The sequence below is a fragment of the Chrysochloris asiatica genome, unplaced genomic scaffold, assembly GCF_000296735.1.
Source record: "Chrysochloris asiatica unplaced genomic scaffold, ChrAsi1.0 scaffold00020, whole genome shotgun sequence".
NCBI lineage: Eukaryota > Metazoa > Chordata > Mammalia > Afrosoricida > Chrysochloridae > Chrysochloris > Chrysochloris asiatica.
The window spans coordinates 14,293,870-14,312,929 of record NW_006408538.1 but is presented as its reverse complement, the minus strand read 5'-3'; the positions used below and the strand labels follow the sequence as shown (position 1 = coordinate 14,312,929).

The following is a 19,060-nucleotide window of genomic DNA, read 5'->3' as shown; positions in this document are numbered from 1 at the left end:
TTAAAAAAAAAAAAAAAAGAAGAAGAAGTAAGGCGCCCCAGTGTCCAGTACCAGAGACTGCCAATATCACACCAGGAGACCCTCTTGTGCCCCCCTTGGCAGCACAACACAGCACCACCTGGGAGGGTTCTTGCCCAAAACCCATCTGGACCCTGGTGAAGCTTCTGGCTTTCACTACCAACCTACAGGAAGCCTGGGCACAGGCACATGCTAAATTAAACCCAGGGATGCAGTTAGCAAAATTCATACTATACACCCTGAGAGACTAATAGTCCAGTTTTTGCAACAAGTACATTTCAAGGAAGAGAGAAAGACGACCATTAAAGATTAAAAGACACAAGAGAAATCGAGGCTCACTTCTTTTTGTGCCGGTAGTGCTCCCGCAAACATGGAGAACGTTCCTAAAACCTGCCAGACTTTCTGTAAGAAGTGTGGCAAGCACCAACCCCACAAAGTGACATAGTACAAGAAGGGTAAAGATTCTCTGAATGCCCAGGAAAAGCAGTGTATGACAGGAAGCAGAGTGGATATGGTGGGCAGACTAAGCCAGTTTTCCGGAAGAAGGCTAAAACTACAAGGAAGATTGTGTTGAGGTTTGAATGTGTTGAGCCAAACTGCAGATCTAAGAGGATGTTGGCTTTTAAGAAATGCGAGCATTTTGAACTGGGAGGAGATAAGAAGAGAAAGCGTCAGGTGATCCAGTTCTAAGCATCATCTTGTTTTATTCTTAAAACAATAAAATCTTGTTGTTAATATTCACAGAAAAAAAGAGAGCAAGAGAGAGAGAAAAATCAAGACTCGTGTACACTGCTGGGGCAATGTGGAAAACAGTTCAGAAGTCCTTAGAATTACCATGGTGTTATCGCTGTATACTGTTGAGTTGATTTCAACTCACACCAACCCTACAGGACTGAGTAGAGCTGTCTCACAGGCACCCTTAAACTGTCACTTTTATAGGGTAATCCTGATGTGGCGCTGTAGAATAAGCACTGGACTGCTAACCACTATGTTAATGGTTTAAACCCACCAGCTGCACCTCAGAAACCCTATACAGGGTCGCCAAGAGTTTGAACCAACTCGAAGGCACTTAACAAGAATAAACCTTTATAGGAGGGAACCCTGGTGGTGTAGTGGTGAAGCACTCCACTGCTAATGGAAAGGTCGGTGGTTCAAACCCACCAGTCACTCTGTGGGAGAAAGATGTGGCAGTTGGCTTCCATAAATACTTCAGCCTTGTAAATCCTAGAGGGCCATTCTATTCAGCCTTACAGGATGACCAGGGATCAAAATCATCTTGATAGGAATGGTGAAGGTTTGGGGTTTAATCTTTACTAAACAATTATACCCACTACCAGTGAGTCAATTCCAACTCACAGTGACCCTATCTAGGTAGGGTTTCCGAGACCAAATCTTATTGGAGCAGACAACCTCATCCTTCTCTCATGGAGCAGCTAGTGCTTTTGAACCACTGGCCATTTGGTTAGCGGCCCAATTTCTACCTCACAGAGCCAACAGAACTTCTCAGAATTACTATATGACCCAGCAATTCCTTAAACTAAAGACTTAAGGAGGAGAACAAACAAGATGGCAGATTGGGTGGAAGTGCAGTAAGGAACTCCCTCAGCAACAACACAGAATACCAGACCAAGCAGACTCAGAGGATGGTGCCAGAACTCTGAACTACATATAAATACAGAAGGTTGGAAGGCTTACAGCTATGGGAATTTGTAGCAGAAGTAAGACATCCAGTGATTTCTAATTCAAGACTTTCAGCTGTTCCCGGAGCCACCATCTTGGAAGAGACCAAGCGGGGGAAGGATCAGAGCGGCCACAGAACCGCGGAGATAAAGGTGTGGACAACCTTTTTTTTTTAATCTGTTCATTGGTCTCTCGCTGTCTGTGTACCCCAATTCTGGTGACTACAGAGGGATGCCTGAGTGAGTGGACACCCCACCCTCACCCCTGGAGGGTTGTACTATGCTTATGCACAGATCTCCTCAAAATTTAAAGTGACAGTTTCCACTTAAAACCAAATGGCAGCACAAAATGTCCACAGCCAGCCCCGAACTGTTTATCACTAGGAAAAAGGCCTGAATGGGGAGTGCGGGGCAGGACAGGCAGACTAAAAAGGAAATAGGTCGAAATTAAATACTGAGTTACATCACAATGACCAATAGTGGCATCTTGAAATTTCTCAGGGAGAAGGGAAGCCCATCTCCTGATCACATCTACCTGGAGGCAATTAAGGCCACAAATAACTCCTGAACATGCCCAACAAAACAGAAGCAGATGACTATATCAGCACATGTCCAGAAACGAGATAAAATGACTGAGGCAAATGAGCTAGAAGTAGACCTACACTCCATATTGGAATATGGACAGGCTTTGGAAATGCCGGAGAAGGAACTCAGAAAAAATGATTATAAAATGTATCATGTATCAAAAAAAAAAAAAAAGTATGTATCAAGACACTAGACAATGGAGTGGAGAAAAATAAGGAAGAAGTCAGGAAAAGTGCTACAAAAACAATCAAATATAATAGATACAGCACTGGAAACAATTCAAAACCTAGAGAAAGAGGTGCATACAATTAATAATAGAATATCAGAAATGGACAATACACTGAAAGGGCAAAGGAGTAGAATTGAGGAGTTAGAAGCCAGAACTAGTGAGCTAGAAGATAAATCTCTCAACACTACTAAGATAGAAGAGCAAACACAAAAAAGGATTAAAAAAATATGAAGAAGGCCTAAGATTCATGTTGGACAACATGAAGAGGAGTAATTTAAGAATTATCGGCATTCTGGAACAGGAAGAATCACACAAGTCCACAGAGGAGATATTTAATAGCTTATGGAAGAACACTTCCCTAGCATCCTGAAAAGCAAAAAAAAAAAGCAGCTCAATGAACCCCAGGAAGGATAGACCCTAAAAGACAATCACCAAGACATACAATGATCAAGCTCTCCAAATTGAAACATAAGGACAGGACCTTGAAAGCAGCCAGGGAAAAGAGAAGTGTAAAATACAAAGGCAAACAAATCAGATTAAGCTCGAATTTCTCAACAGAAACCATGCAGTCAAGAAGGCAATGGGAAGACATATATAAAACCCTGAAAGAAAAAAACCGCCACCCAAGAATCCTCTACCCAGCAAAGTTGTCAATCAAATACGATAGTGTAATCAAAACATTCCAGGATAAACAGAAGCTAAGGGATTTTGCCAAAGCCAACCCTGTTGTGAATAACATCCTAAAGGAAGTTCTGTGGGCTGAGCAGCAACAAGAACAGACAACAACCAGAGAAAGACGAACGTGGCAGCATCAACCTGAATTCAATCGACAAATGGAAGAGTTAAAAACAGAATAAACTTACAAGAACAGAGGATCTGGGAAGTCAGTCTATGATCAAAATAATTACAATATGAAAGATGGTAAACACAGAGGAACAGAGATCCAAGTGGTGGGAAGGTCAGGTAGATTACTGGATAAAATAGACTGTCTTAAATGGAGGGAAGAACTAATGGAATATAAGGTAACTACAATGGGGTTGGGGTGGGGGGTTTAGTTTGGGTGTTGGGGAGGGCAATACAAGAAGGGGGGAGGAGGCAGAAGAACAAGATAGATAGGGGAACACTGAGACAGATTTGCATGGCCTAGTGGGACAGAGGTAAATAATGATGCATGCTCAACCTTGGAACAACAGGGCTCTGGGATAGAGGGATCTAGGTATAGTTTGAAGAGGGGAAATAATACTGAAATGCTTGACTGTTTTATGAATATTAGTTTCCCTTGCCTACTATTGTAAAATAGACACTTGAGTGGGATAGAAAGGAATGTTGGGAAACATGATTAGAGAAAACGTGTAAGCCCGTCTTCAGCCTATAACTGAATGGAATACCTAAAAGGGGTTCTAGAACTTGCCCAGTGAAACAGGCCTCTTGCGGAGCCTTTGTAGAGTATACGACCTTAGGTGGAATCCTGAGTCCCATTCAGAACCTTCTGAGGTGGGACATTCCCACTAGCAAGGACAAGCTACCAGCCTGGACAACTAGAGTGACAGAAGATACATCTTCAAAGAAAGATCATCAGGAAAAACCCAAAACAAAAATGTCAGCATGACTGCCAACTACAAGAATAAGCAAACTGTTCGCCAGAAAGCCATCAAGGCAAGCAATCAAGTTCCTTCAGGAAAACTCCACTCTAAGACTGAAACTCAAAGGAAACACACAAACAGGCATGTAAGTTTGCTGGTGACCACATTGGTCTACTGGTGAGTGGAAGAGGGGGAAAGGCAGCAATGAAAAAATGGGCTAAGTTCAACCAAAGTCCATTGACTCCCATTGACCTGGAGATGAGAGAGAGAAGAGGAAGGGCTGATTGGTCCAAAGTGTGGCGAGACCTGGGGACACTTGAGCCCTTGGACAAGGACATGGATTAGAGCTGAGAGTGAAGCATCCAGCTGATATGAAGTGAGGAGAGATGCACAAGAACACTCAAATGTGGGACCTTATCCAGAGAAGCAGCAATGCCAGAGATGGAGGCAGAGATGGGGTCATGGAGACAGGGAGCGGCTGAGGCCTCTGGATTCATGGGAAGAGAGGGACTGAGGGATGTTGGCCAGGAGGCAGACTTGCAGAATGTGTCCTTTGAAGGTGTAAATTATTATATATGCCTGAGTGTTTTGTTTTGTTTTGTAAACGCTAAAGTGAATAGAGAAAAATACTGTTAACTGATGGCACATGGAGCGGATTATAATCATTGTAATGAAACAAGGTGTATGACGTTGAATGTAAAACTGATGATCTGCTCTGTAAACTTTCACTCAATTCACAATAAAAACCTTAAACAGAAAAAAAAAAAAAAAAAAAAAAGATTTAAGGAATGCAGGGCCCTAGACAGATACGTATACACCAATGTTTACTGCAGTATTATTCACACTGGCCAAATGGTGGGTGGTGGGAGCAACCCATCAACAGGTCAAAAATAATATTCCACACAATGGAATATTATTCAGTTATAAACAGAAATGAAGTTTTGACACACGCTACCGCATGGGTGAACTTGGAAACGCTGTGCTGAGTGAAATAAGCCAGATACTTAAGGACGAACGCTGTGTGATGCCACTTATAAGAAACACAATCCGTTAACATCTATGGTTTGTTGTTGTTGTTAGGTGCCATGGAGTCGGTACCAACTCAGTCTATGAAATAGGACGCGGCGTGATTCGGATGGTGTGAGAACATGCCTAAACTGCAAGCAACCGTGTTGATTGATTTTCCACCTTCGTGTTGCTTCACTTCCAAAGTGATACTCATCCTGCTGGTTTTGCTGTTTGGGGGAGCTATAATGCATTCAACAATAACATTTTCACAGGGAAATTAAACAGAGAGATGACACTACAACACTCAAGAGACAGTGTGACAACCAGAGACGATGCCTTAAGAGTCAGTAGTTTACGTGGTAAGCATTTTATTTCTAAGTAGGGAAAGTTCAAACTAAAATAATAATAGAAGCTACAGTGCAGTCCACACAAGCCAGTAGCCGAGGCTGTATTATGACTATCGGGACATATGCATCATTGGTTATGTGTGTACTGTTCCACGTGATGTGTGGTAGAGCAATCACTTAGCATGTAAGACACAAAACGGATGTGTTACGTGCAGGAAACTGTTGCATTTGCTACATTCAGTTATGTCTTGCTCCCTGACTGGGATATATGAACTCTACTGTAACCTTCAGCACTGGACTGCCAGCCACAAGGTTGACAGTTCAAACCCACCAGAAACCCTGAGAGTCGGAATCAATTCAATGGCACTTAGCAATAACAACAACAAATTGTAACCTTGGAGTGCGGTGGCCCCATAGGATAAGCACTGGACTGCAAACCACAATGTCAGCAATTTGAGCCCAGCAGCTGCTCTGCAGGAGAAGGATGAGGCTTTCTGCTCCTGCAAAAACTTACAAACCTCAGGAACCTATACAGGGTCACCATGAGTCAGAACCAACTCAACGGCTCGTAACAACAACTGCAAACTTACAAGACCACCAATGTATATGCAGTTAGGCATAGCCGGAGCAGATGTCTGCATCACATAACTGTATCTAGAATACGCAAATGCATAGAGAAAGTAGATTTGAGATTCCCAGGAGCTGGGTGAAGGGAAAATGGGGCACTATTGCTTAAAGGGGTACCGAGTTTCAGTTTGGGGTGATAGAAACCTTTCAGAAATGGACACTGGTGAGTTGGCACAGCATCGTGAATGCAATTACTGCCACAGCACTGGAATGGTACAATTCATGTTACTACATTTTCCCACTAAAAATGAGATGGAGAAAGAGAAACTGACAAGACTTATCAACCAAATCAGTATGTGGATCTTGCTTGGATCCTGATTCTAATAAACCCACTAAGAAAAAGCCACAATGAGACTAGTGGAAAAGCCTAAATTGATGAGATACTTAATGATAAGAAATTAGTTAATTCTTGCAGGTGTGACAATGGTGTTATGATGATCTTTTTTTTTTAATTCCTACACACAAACACACTTTTTTCAGAGCTACGTGCTGAAATTTTCAGAAGAAATAATCCAGTGAGAGTCTGGTGAAGGCTTTCATGAACTAAGATTAAGATGGAGCATGGACTTACTGAAGCTGTGGGGTGAGCACACAAAGTTCCTGTTTTCTCTCTGCTTCTGCGTATGTTGGAAACTTTACAAAACAACATGAGGTCTTCCCTTTCAATTCAGCCAATAATTCTACTCCTAAATATCAGCCCAAAAGAAAGAGTCCACACGGGTAACAAAGCAGCCTCACTAAGACATTCTCTGCGTCTTAGCCGGTCCTAGAGAATGGCAGAACGGCGTATGAGTGAGGGCATCTCCACTAGACAGTGTATGAAGCATCCAGGAGCATGATGGTGTACAGGCTCTTCAGCAAACATGATGCACTCTGCATGAGCTCCAACTGTTTCTAACTAGCTGTCTCCTCTCCTGCCTAAACTCTGCCTACTACAAAATAAACTTAAACCAAACACACAAACCCATTGTGAACCCCAGGAGTTACCGCTGGGGTTAGAATTGAACGGCTCCTCAGGCTTTCCTGGCTGTCGTGTTTCTGGAAGCAGGTCACCAAGCCTCTCCCAGTTACTGCTGACTCAATTCAAACTACCAACCTGGAGGTGGTGGCTATGTGCCGTGGAGTCATTTCTCCCTCATAGTGACCCCCCGTATAGGCTTTCTAAGGCTGTAAGTCTTTATAGCATCAGAAAGCCTCATCTTCCTTCTGTGGAGCATCTGGTAGATTTGAACTGCTAACCACCCTCCTCATAATCCACTACGCTACCAGGGTTCCTTCTTTAGGTTAGTTGTTGAGGTAAAAACATTTGTTCAACCCAAGGACCCGACTGGAAGCTCAGTGAATCTATGTTCACTGGTCTAGGCCCAGCCAAGGCCTAGCAAAATGGAATAGGCACTCCACAAGCATTTGCTAGAGAAGTAAACCTTGAAATGCATGAACCTCACACCAGGTGAGCACGTGAGACACCTCCCTGTACATATACCATAGTCAAGTGCACAAAGTTAGAAAGAAAAAGGCAAACCCGAAATCATCAAGGGGCTGAGCAGGATTCTGGGAGACCCCTTTCTCTTACTGGAGGAGAGCTCTGAATAATGGTCTACACTGTTACTACAACCACCAGCAAGCCGCAAAGAGTGCTGGACCCTGCGTGTGCCCATGGAGGTTGGTGGCCCCTTCTGAAGATCCCTTTCTGGTCCACAAGAGAGACTAAACCTATGTCGTTTTCCCGAGACTACAAATCTTTATAGGGGCAGACAGCCTCGTCTTTCTCCTGAGGAGTGGCTGGGGGGTTTGAACCACTAACCTTGCAGCTAGCAGCACCAAGTTCAATACCTAATCCACAGTGTCACCAGGCTTTCTTACAAGAGAAACAACCTCCAAATTCTTCCACTCTTTCCCGCCAAGGGCCCTGGAACACTTTTACAGTGTAGGTGACTGCTGGAACCGGCAGTGAAATGCACTAGCTGGGGGAGTGAAATGCACTAGCTGGGGATTCTGGGGACAAGGGGAAGGAAGCCAAGGAGCTGGGGTATCAGAATCCCAAGACAGTGGATTTCTGGGTGGAAAACATCAGCTGAGTGGAATGTCTGTCCACTGGGCCTGTAATGTTCCAGACAACAAACATGATGTTCCACTCAGTGGTGATAAATCCCGTCCCCAGCCCAGGCTCCAGTCCATTTCCCTCTGTGTCCTGGGGGTTGCATCCAGACTGACCAGTGGCAGCGTCCTGGCCTGCTCATAGCCCTAGAGACTCTACTGCGCCACCTGCTGGTGCTGTTGAGGTCATTACAGCTCACAGCGCCCATGTGATGAAAGAGCAGATCTGCCCCATAGGGGTTTCTTGGCTTCATCATTGAGGGATCTCCATGGAGCCACTGGGTGGGTTCAAACCACCCTTTCAGTTTGCAGCCTGGTACTCAACCACTGTGTCACCAGGCTCCTTGAAGAGGAGACAATAAAGCGGTATCTACCACGGGTGAGAGGTACTGCTGGTTTCTGGAGGAGTTCGCTGGAGAGGTGTAGGGGAGGCAGCCCACAAGGACCACATGAAAGGAGAACCTCAGGTGAATGAATGATCTTGAACTGTGAACCACAGATACACACGAAAGTAAAGATCAGGGATCAGGATATCACTGTCACTCCTACAATGGTGACCGTCCACTGTTCTGTTTCACCTCCCTCTTCCCCCTGCGGACCAGACAGTACACCACGCCTATATCCAGATGTGCGTCTCCACAGTTAGGGACATTCTTTCACACAAGGTCAAGGGTGGGTCACCAAACAGAGGGCCACCACCCCACTCTACCGTCCACTCAGGTGGGACCGTGGACACCCCCTGCCTGGCCAGGGTCAGATGCTGAGTCCTGTTAGCAAAGCCTGAGCGGGTGTTGAAGTTACAAGGAGTATCCAGGACAACTGCTACCCTAACATTAATCCTCCCAGCAGCTGCTGCTACTGCACACACGACCCTGCTGGTGCCCCTACTAAAGACACTCCCAATGTCCGCGTGCCTCCTATCAACCAGCATGGATCACACAACCATCCACACGGGGAGTGGCCCTACTGCAGACGCGTCTCAGGCATGTCACCATTTGGAACAAAGGAATCTTCATAATTCAGACACATTAGAGAGTTTTGTTGACAAGCATGCAGAGCAGGCCTGAGCCCCCTTCTGATCTAGGGACTTCAGGGTGACCTCAGGGGTGGACACAAGTCCCAGGCCCGGCCTGGCCCGACGAGGATGAGCAGGGTGGCCTTGGAGCACCGTCTGACTTGCTGGTCACCATACCTGCGTGGTCACGATCACTTTCTCAGGCCCACAACGAACTTACAACAGAACCATGTTTAAGGACGACCCTCCATTCTGAGGTGATGCCCTGTTTTCCTTTCATGAGAAGGGCATTAGCTGGGTGTTAAAATTCTCTATTTTACCCTCCTTTCTTTCTTTTTTTTTTTTTTTTAAGATAAGCTCTCAAACCAAAAACCCAGACTCCCTAGCATCAAGTCAATTCTAACTCAATGACCCTCTCTCTATAAAGTCTCTGAGACTGTAAATCTTTATGAGACAAGACAAGACAGCCCCATCTTTGCAAATTGACATGTTGGCAACCCTAGAAAGGGCAGTCACCTTTTGTTTGACAACTGGTCAGGGGGACCCACCAGCTGGGACGGAAGTCCCCTCAGTTCTTTCTTGGTTCTATAGCCATACTTCAGAAGTTCACGACAGTATGGTCTCAGGGGTCTCATGCTGCTTAAAAGTTCTACGACCAGAACCTTAAAATAGAACTCCCACCCTCCTTTCAAGTATATGACTTAGGTGACAGCTGCCTAGAGGGGCCTCCTTGAATCCCCGGGCCCAGAGGGTGCCTCAGGGGACAGCTGCCCTTGAATGGCAGTGAGACCGTCATGGAGCGGAAAGGCCAAAGCCACCACCTTCCTCGCGCCTCCCCCCTCCTCCCCCACCAGTCCACTCACGGAGACCCCACAGGACAGAGCAGAACTGCTCCTTAGGGCACTGAGACTGTGACCCCTTACCAGAGCAATAGCTGTTTCTCCCCACGTGGTGGATTTGCAGGCTTCGTGGGGGAACACACACCCGAGGACAGAGTTCAGGGAGGAAGCCAGCCCTGCCTAGTCAACTGCCTGGCTGGACACAGGGCCTCCTGCTCCAGTCTGAGACCCCCACACCTCAAGGCCGGAGAAAACACAGTCAAGGACTGCAGGCGTCACAGATGCCCAGCCGGGTTTTGCAGCTAGTCACTCCCGTCTTGCTGGGGCTGGGAGACCAACCAAGTCCTCTGTGTCCTAAAGAGATGGGTGCATTCTGGTACACAGGATCCATGCCCACAGCAGGGGCAGGATATGGTTAATGCTGGTACTGCCCACCAACACTCCAGGCTTTCTGACGGAATCCTGTTCCTCCTCCTCATCTGAGCAGCTAACATGAACCACTCCTAAGCTCAGGAGGAGCTAATAAACCTGTGCCATGTATTACTGCCACCTCCCGCCTCATCACTGAGAACTGGGGTGAGTTCTTGGGGGTGGGGGTTGTCACCTAGTCTGTTCCAATTCACAGTGACCCCAGGTGACAGAACAGAACTGCCCTGAGAGCAGTTACAGAAGAAGATCATCAGGCCTTTCTCCTGCAGAGCTGTTGGTGGATTCGAACCTCCAATCTTTCAGTTAGCAGCTGAGCACTTACCCTCTCTGTGCCACCAGGGTTCCTCTCAGGAGTGTAGTGAGCGTTACAGGAGACAGAGCTCAGGCACACCAAGTGCTGTCCTCAAGCAGGACTGACCGCACAGGACAAGGGTGTGGGGTGAAGTGCAGATGCCGGGTGCAGGACTGAGCTTCACAGGGAATCCTGGTATGGCACTGCGGGTTAACGCTGGACAAGGTCGGTTTGAACCGCAATGTTGGCAGTTGAAGCTCACCGGTTGCTCCTTGGAAACCCCATACAGAGTCACTATGAGTCTAAACCGACTTGATGGCACTTAACAACAGGGAGATGGTCCAGCTTCACTCCACTTCCAGCTCAGGTGCTTGGGAAGGGCTGGGGCAGGGCTGTCAATTCCTCTATGGCACCGGAAGAGGCCCCAGGTCAGGTGACCATAGAGCCTGGCTGGCAGAGCTGAGAAACTGCTCTCACAGGGTGAGCTTGCTGGAACATTCCTTCCTTGGGTCTCTCCTAGGAGGTGGGACTGTTCCCAGAGTCCAGTTGTACTGGGTACACATGGGGGTGGGGTGGGGACTCCATCCCTCCCCAGCCTCAGTATCCCCCTACCTACAAGCTATGGGTAGAGATGGAGGTCTCTCTCAGGCCCCTCTGGCTCCTCAACTCTGAGTGCCTCCTCCCCACAGGTGTCAATGGCTTGGAATCCAGCCGAGCCTCCCGCACCACCTCCCCCAGCCCTTATTAACTGCCAACACCTGAGGCATATTAACACTGGGAAAACAAAGCCCCTTTGTGCAGACTTTTGTACAAGAGTGCGCTCCAGCCTCGTGCCCGCCTGTCAGTGGCAGCTGGGGGTTGCTTGGAGCTCGGAGTGGGGCAAGTCTGGGGCAGGGAGTGCTGGCCTTGGAACACAGGCATAAATAAATATCCAAGACACTGAATTAGGCATGACATAGACGCATTCAATAAAGAAGAAAGGATAAATGGAACCTGATGAAAATTTTAAAGTTCTGTGCTTCAAAGGCACACCAAGACAGTGAAAAGACAGGCCACAGAGTGGAGGAAAGTGTTAGCAAACCACATCACTGATCAGGGACTGTAACCAAGAATGGATAAGGAACTTCTGAAACTCGACAATGAAAAACAAACATCCACATTTTAAAACAGGCAAAGGACTGGAACAGACATTGCTTTCTCCAGAGATGATCTACAGTATCCAGTGGGCACCACGAAACGATGTTCAGCATCATGAGTCATTAGGAAAATACAAACCAAAGAGCCACAATGAGGTACCACATCACACTCACCAGATAGCTGAGATCAAAAGGACAGAGAACAAGTAACTCGTGTTGACCCAGGAGGGGAGAATCTCATAAACCACTGGTGGGAGTATTGGCAAGTTCCAGCAGTTCCTCAAACAAATTAAGAGCGTTACGGTATGACTCAGCAACTCTGCTCTCAGGCAGAGAAATGAAAAGCTATATTCAGACAAAAATGTGCACACGAAAGTTCACAGCAGCATTATTCCTAACAGACAAAATGTGGAAACAATCCAAATATGTATCAACTGATGATTGGATAATCAAAACGAGGCCAATCTATATAATGGAATATTATTCAGCCCGGAAAAGAAATTAAATACTGATACATGCTAAACACAGATGAACCTTGGGAATATGCTAAATGAGTCACAAAGGACCACAGTATGCAAAATTCCTTTTATATCGAACATCTAGAACAGACAGCTCTCTAGAGACAGAAAGATTACTGGTTGCCCAGGGCTAGGGAGGATGGAGAAATGAGGAGTGGTTTTTTTTTTACTGGATGTTGAGGGTTTTATTTTAGAAATGATAGGAATATTCTAAAATGAATGAAGTGGGGGGTGCATAACTCAACATACTAATAACTGTTAGACTGTACACTTTAGAGGGGTGGGTTGTATGCTAAGGGAGTTACAGCTCATCGAAGCTGTTATCTTTGTAAAATGTAAGAGGGGTCAGAGCTTCTGATGTGGCCTCCCAGCAGCAGCCTCAGTGCCTTGTCAGACATCTTCTTGTTGTTGTTGTTGTTGTTATTGAGTGTTGTGGAGTTTGGTTCCAACTCATAGCCATCCTGTATAGGGTTTCCAAGTAGCAGCTGGTGAGTTTAAACTGCTGACCATGTGATTCTCAGTCCAGTGCTGACCCTACAGAGCCACACTGGAGTCCCTGTCAGACATCTAGGAGCTTGTTGGACACAGAGATTATGGGGCTCTTCTCAAACCTACATGTTCAGAAACTCTGGGGGTAGGGCCCAGCAATCTGCATTTTAACAAGCCCTCCAGTAGTTCAGTGATGATTACACACATGGACCTCTCCAGATAGAATACACAGAAATCAAATTGACTACATCTGTGGAAAGAGACGGTGGAAACGCTCCATATCATCGGTCAAAACAAGGTCAGGGGAAGACTGTGGAACAGACCATGATTTGCTTGTATGTAAGTTCAGACTGAAGCTGAAGAAAATGAAAGCAAGTCTCTAAGAGCCAAAGGAAGACCTTGAAGCTATCCCACCTGAATTTAGAGATCATCTGAAGAACAGATTTGATACATTAAACACTAAAGACCAAAGACCAGAAGAGTTATGGGATGACATTAAGAACATCATACAGGAAGAAAGCAAAAAGTCATTAAGAAGACGCGAAAGAAGGAAAAGGTCAAAATAGATGTCAGAAGAGACTCTGAAACTTGCTCTGCAGCATAGAGATGCTAAAGCAAATGGAAGAAATGAGGAGGTATGAGAGCTGAACAGAACATTTCAAAGGTCAGCTCTAGAAGACAAAGACAAATATTACAACAAAATGTGCAAAGATCTGGAGTCAGAAAACCAAAAGGGAAGAACACACTCAGCATTTCTCAAGCTGGGGGAACTGAAGAAAAAATTCAAGTCTCGGCTTTCGTTATTGAAGGTTTCTCTGGGAAAATTACTGAAGGATGCAGAAAGCATCAAAAAAAAGTTGAAGAAATACACAGTCACGGTACCAAAAGGAAATGGTTGATGTTCAATCATTTCAAGAGGTAGCATATGATCAAGAGCCAATGATACTGAAGGAAGAAGTCCAAGGTGCACTGAAGGCATTGGCAAAGAACAAGGCACCAGGAAGTGATAGAATAAAAATTGAAATCTTTCAACAAAGTGAGGCAGCACTGGATGCACTCACTCATCTCTGCCAAGAAATTTGGAAGACAGCTACCTGGCTGACTGATTGGAGGAGAACCGTGTTTACACCCAATCCAAAGACAGATGACCCAACAAAATGCAGAAATCATTGGACAATGTCTTTGATATCCCATGCGAGTTAAGTTTTACTAAAGGCAGTACAGAAACATATGCAACCATACATTGACAGAGAACTTCCAGAGGTTCAAGCCGGATTCAGAAGAGGCCATGGAATGAAGGATATCATTGCTGATGTCCGATGGATCTTGGCTGAAAGCAGAGAATATCAGAAAGATGTTTACCTGTGCTTTACCCACTACGCAAAAGCTTTCAATTGTGTGGATCATGACAAGCTATGGACAACATTGTAAAGTATGAGTACTCTGGAACATTTAATTGTGCTCATGAGGAATCTGTACCTGGACCAAGAGACAGTAGTTCGAACAGAACATGGGAACACTGAATGGTTTAAAATTAAGAAAGATATGCGACAAGGTTGTACTCTTTCACCATACTTATTCAACCTGTATGCTGAGCAAATAATGTGAGAAGCTGGGTTATATGAAGAAAAACGTGGCATCAGGAGACTCATTAACGACCTGCGATATGCAGATGATACAACTTTGCTTGCTGAAAATGAAGAGGACTTAAAACATTTACTGATGAAGATCAAAGGCCATAGCCTTCAGTATGGTTTGCACCTCAATATAAAGAAAACAAAAATTCTCACCACTGAACCAATAAACAAAATTCTTATCAATGGAGAAAAGATTGTCAAGGACTTCATTTTTCTTGGATCAGCCATCAACACTCACGAAAGGAGCAGCCAAGAACTCAAACAATGTATTGCATTAGGCAAATATGCTGCACAAGACCTTTTGTGTTGAAGAGCAAAGATTTCAGCTTGAGAACTAAGGTGCGCCTGGCCCAAGCCATGGTATTTTCAATAACCTCATATGCATGTGAAAGCTGAACAGTGAATAGGGAAGACAGTAGAAGAACTGACACTTTGAGTTATGGTGTTGGAGGAGAATATTGAAAGTGCCATGGGCTTCCAAAAGAACGAAGAGATCTGTGTGGAAGATGTCCAGCCAGAGTGCTCCTTGGAGGCCAGGATGGCCAGACTTTGTCTCTCATGCTTTGGACATATTATCAGGAGGGACCAGTCACTGGAGAAGGATATCATGTTTGGTAAGGTAGAGGGTCAGAGAAAAACAGGAAGACCCCCAGTGAAATGGATTTGCATAGTGGCAGCATCAATGGGCCCAAGCATGTCAGCAATTGTGAGGTTGGCCCAGGACCGAGCAGTGTTCCATTCTGTTGTGCATAGGGTCACTATGAGTCGGTACTGACTCGATGGCACAACCACCACCACCATCACCATTGGTTCTGTAGTTCACTAAAGAGAAGGGCCCTAGCTTAGGTTAAGGACATGGTTCTCAGCCTCGTTTGTGCATTGGAACCACCTGGAGAGCCGTAAAACAACGTCCATACCCTGGGTCTACAGTAGACTGACTGAATCAGAGGCCGTGGGAAAGTATGTTTTAAAACCTCCCCATGAGGACCACTCCAAGTCCTAGTGATGCACTGTGGGTTAATGTGCTAGACTGAAAGGTCGGTTTGAATTGCAAAGTCAGTCGGTGGTTCAAGCTCACCAGCCACTCCTCAGAAACCCTACACAGGGTCACTGTGGTCAGAATCTACTAGACGGCACTTACAATTCAGCTCCTTTAAGAGTTTGGCTCATGCTCTTTTGGCTCATGCTCAGCTGATTGTCGCTACCTGGTGGCAATACTAGAGAATTACTCCACATCTTTTCTCTAGCCTTACTGAGACGCAGAGATGCTCTGCTTTGAAATGGGAGTGGATGGGCCTGCCAGAACACCATTAAACCACTCCACAACCCACAAGGAGCTCTGGTAGCGTAGTGGTTATGAATTGGGCTGCGAACTGCAAGGGCAGCAGTTTGAAACTACCAGCTGTTCCATGGGAGAAAGATGAGGCTTTCTGCTCCCGTAAGGATTTACAGCCTCAGAAAGCCTGTACAGGGTCACTATGAGTCAGAACCGACTCCACAGCACATAACAACAACAACAACAACATCCCACAAGCGGTCAGAGCACCCACCAAAACAAGCTCCCAGTCACACCCCACTTCCCTGTCCGTTTTCAAGGTGATAGAGCCCAACTTGCCCATCCAACCTCATCTCTGACAATATCCAACAAAACTGTGCAGGCATCAAACCACCTGCAATGCCTCCGAATCTCACTTTGCTGCCTCAGGGCCTTTGCTCATGCAGCCCCTCCCACCGGAGTGCCTCCCTCTTGCTCTCATTCCACTGAGACTGTTACATGCCCCAACACTGTAGCACCTTCTCCAGATAGGTGCTCTGGGCTCCAGGCTCTGTATGTCTCACAGTGGACAAGAGGAGGACTGAAAAGGAGACATGAACTAGCAGGGTTGGGAGGAGGAGGCAGAAGTTAGGAGGTTCTGACAGGGGCAGTGTTGGCTGGGAAGTCTACAGTCCTTACCCTTTTAGACCAGTCCAGTTTCCTAGATCTTTGCTGCCACCTAGTGGCAGCATGCAAGACCACTGTTGACGTTTAAGACCATGGTTGTTAAGTGCCCTTGAGTTGGTTTCCACTCATATGGCCCCAGTATAGGGTATCCAAGGAGTGACTGGTAAGTTTGAACCACCAATCACTGTAGGTAGGGCTTAAGGCAACTTGGGCAAAAAAGGGTACCTTGGGGTTTTCTGGCTACTGGTCCCTCAGGAAAAACAAGTCCATCTCTGGAAACTTCTTAACCACCCTCCTCTCCTCACATTTGGTACCTTCCCAGTCTCTTTATAAACATCTCTGACTGACCTCTGACCTTAAGACCCAGCCTGACCCAACCTTCAGCCAGCCAGCCTCTGTTAACCCCAGTGACAGTCTGCCCCACGGCCCTGAGCAAACGCTGGTTCTGATGGGTCATTTCACCAACATTTGCTCGGCAGAGGGATGCCCAGCAGAGCCTGGGCAGAGGGCCGAGAGCGACTGAGGTCGTGTGCCCCCTGCCTGACAGGAAGTGCGGCCAAGCCTGCCAGACTTTCCTGTTTTTCTAGGTAGGTTGAAAATTGCTTTTTACAAGAAATGTGCACTTTTATGAAAATCATAGGATTTCTAGAATTTAACAAGTTATTAAAGAACAATTTTTAATGAAGTGGGCCAAAATCCATCTGGTGCCAGAACCAGTCCCAGGGAAGCACCCACAATCCTACTGCCATTAAGTGGACACCAACTCACGGTGACCTCACAAGTCAGAGCAGAGCTGCCCCTTAAGGTTTCTGACATTGTCAATCTTTACAGGAGCACACAAGCCTCAGCCTTCTCCCGGGGTTACTGTTAGCAGTTCAGTGCTTAGCCCACAGCACCACCAGGGCTCCTCGAGCTGACAGCTTGGCTCAGTCAAATTCACTGCTGAGGCCCCCGGCTGCCCCACCCACCTGGCCTCTGCCCACAGCCAGAAAGGAAGGGCTGGTGCCTCATGCCACTGGGAGTTTAGAGTTGGGTGGCCGTTCTGATGGGCAATATTCTTGATGCCTGCTGGACCTCAGGACCACAGCAACTGTTAGAGAAATACTGTGAATGGTGTCCCTGCAACCACCCCCAAGCACTCCTGAATCGAGCTAGGGGATCTGGGACTGGGGGTGTTTCTGCTCAGGGGGCACCTACACCTCCACTTCTGGTGGAGCTGGGCCAGGCTCACCTGACGGTAGGTGCAGATGATGAGTTCCCGCAGGTGGTAGTGCATGGGTGTCATGGTGTCACTGACTGTGTCCAGCGCTGCGTCCACCTCCTTCTTCACTTGGTACCCATCAGGCAGTAGCTGCACGGCCTTCAGCACCACCTGGGGCAGAGCAGGGATGAGAGGATGGAAAACCAACCCGTCCTGACCACACAGCCCTGCTTGTTCCTTAGCCTGAAACGCTGGGCACTGAGGGGGGTTGTGCTGGACATCCCTGAGGCCAGGTCCCCATGGGGCGTCTCTTTTAAGCAGCAGAAATCGACTTTAAAGAGAATCTTATCTGGAACTCCAGTCTATAAAGCAGACAGGAATGCAAGAGTAGGGGCTGGCAAGGGAGCAAGGGGAGGGGGCCAGGCCCCCAGGAGAAGACTAATCTAGGTCCTGTCGTCCCAAATGGCCCCCCGCCTTCTCCTAGGACCTGCTCTTCCCAGCCCTCCTGCACAGATCTCATTCATATAAATGGGAGACTGTCTCTCCTGGGTTTCCATCTCTTTCTTCATGATGCCCAGCCCTGAGCATATAAACTGTCCCCAAGGCCCACACAGCCTGACCACAGCCTCTACAGACAACTTAAATAACTGTACACCCCACATGGACATCAGGTTTGTCAGATAACCTCACAAGGTGTGCTTACCTCAAACTCGCCCTTGGTGAACTTGGCATCAGGCACGCTGACCAGTTCCTCCTCACCCATCTCTGGAAAGCCCTGGGGTAGGACAGCTGCTGAGACCTTGCCAACCCCCACCCTGCCCAGGAGCCCCAATGTGAGAGGTGAGTTCCAGGGTTGTCCTCAGGCCAGAGCCTGGGGGGGAGTGTCTCTCCCTGCCTACTACACGCCCACCCTCACACCAGACAACAAATACCCGGATGTGCCAGAAGGCCAGCACAGCCACCACCATCGCAGTCGTGGTCCGGCCCTGGCCGCTGAGGCAGCTGAACACAAAGCCGGTGCCCGGGTCCTTGGTGAGGGCAGACTGCAGGGTCTCAAGCAGCCGGTCAAAGTCCTAGGTCAAGAGACCAAAGTTTGAGTCCCAACATGGCCATCCAAGGAAATGACACCAGGAAATGTCCCGAGCGCTTCTCCATGCTGGGCCCTGAACCGAGTGCACCGCCATGTACATACACTACCACCATGAGCACGTGTGGCTGCCCCGTCGCAGACAGTCATGACCCCTCACCCAGGACTGGACGTAGGTACAGAGACAAAGGCACACACTTGGGGTCACATTGCCTGCCCATTCCCAGGCAGGTCGTGCATAAATGCACTCCACTCCCGATTTCTGTCCCCCTGGCCTGTATGTGGATCCAATGTGGAGCCCC

The 19,060-nt window shown here is 47.1% G+C and overlaps 1 protein-coding gene across 1 annotated transcript in view; it reads right to left on the bottom strand.

Annotated features, from left to right (window-relative positions):
* PALD1 (phosphatase domain containing, paladin 1) overlaps positions 1-19,060 on the bottom strand; it is a 63,220-nt gene that overhangs the window by 24,551 nt on the left and 19,609 nt on the right. Inside the window, exons 15-17 of the mRNA XM_006837465.1 lie at positions 18,604-18,744; positions 18,375-18,446; positions 17,702-17,842 (exon numbers count right to left, since the gene is read on the bottom strand). Of these exons, the coding sequence (XP_006837528.1) occupies positions 17,702-17,842; positions 18,375-18,446; positions 18,604-18,744 (354 nt within the window). The remainder of the gene's footprint in view (positions 1-17,701; positions 17,843-18,374; positions 18,447-18,603; positions 18,745-19,060) is intronic.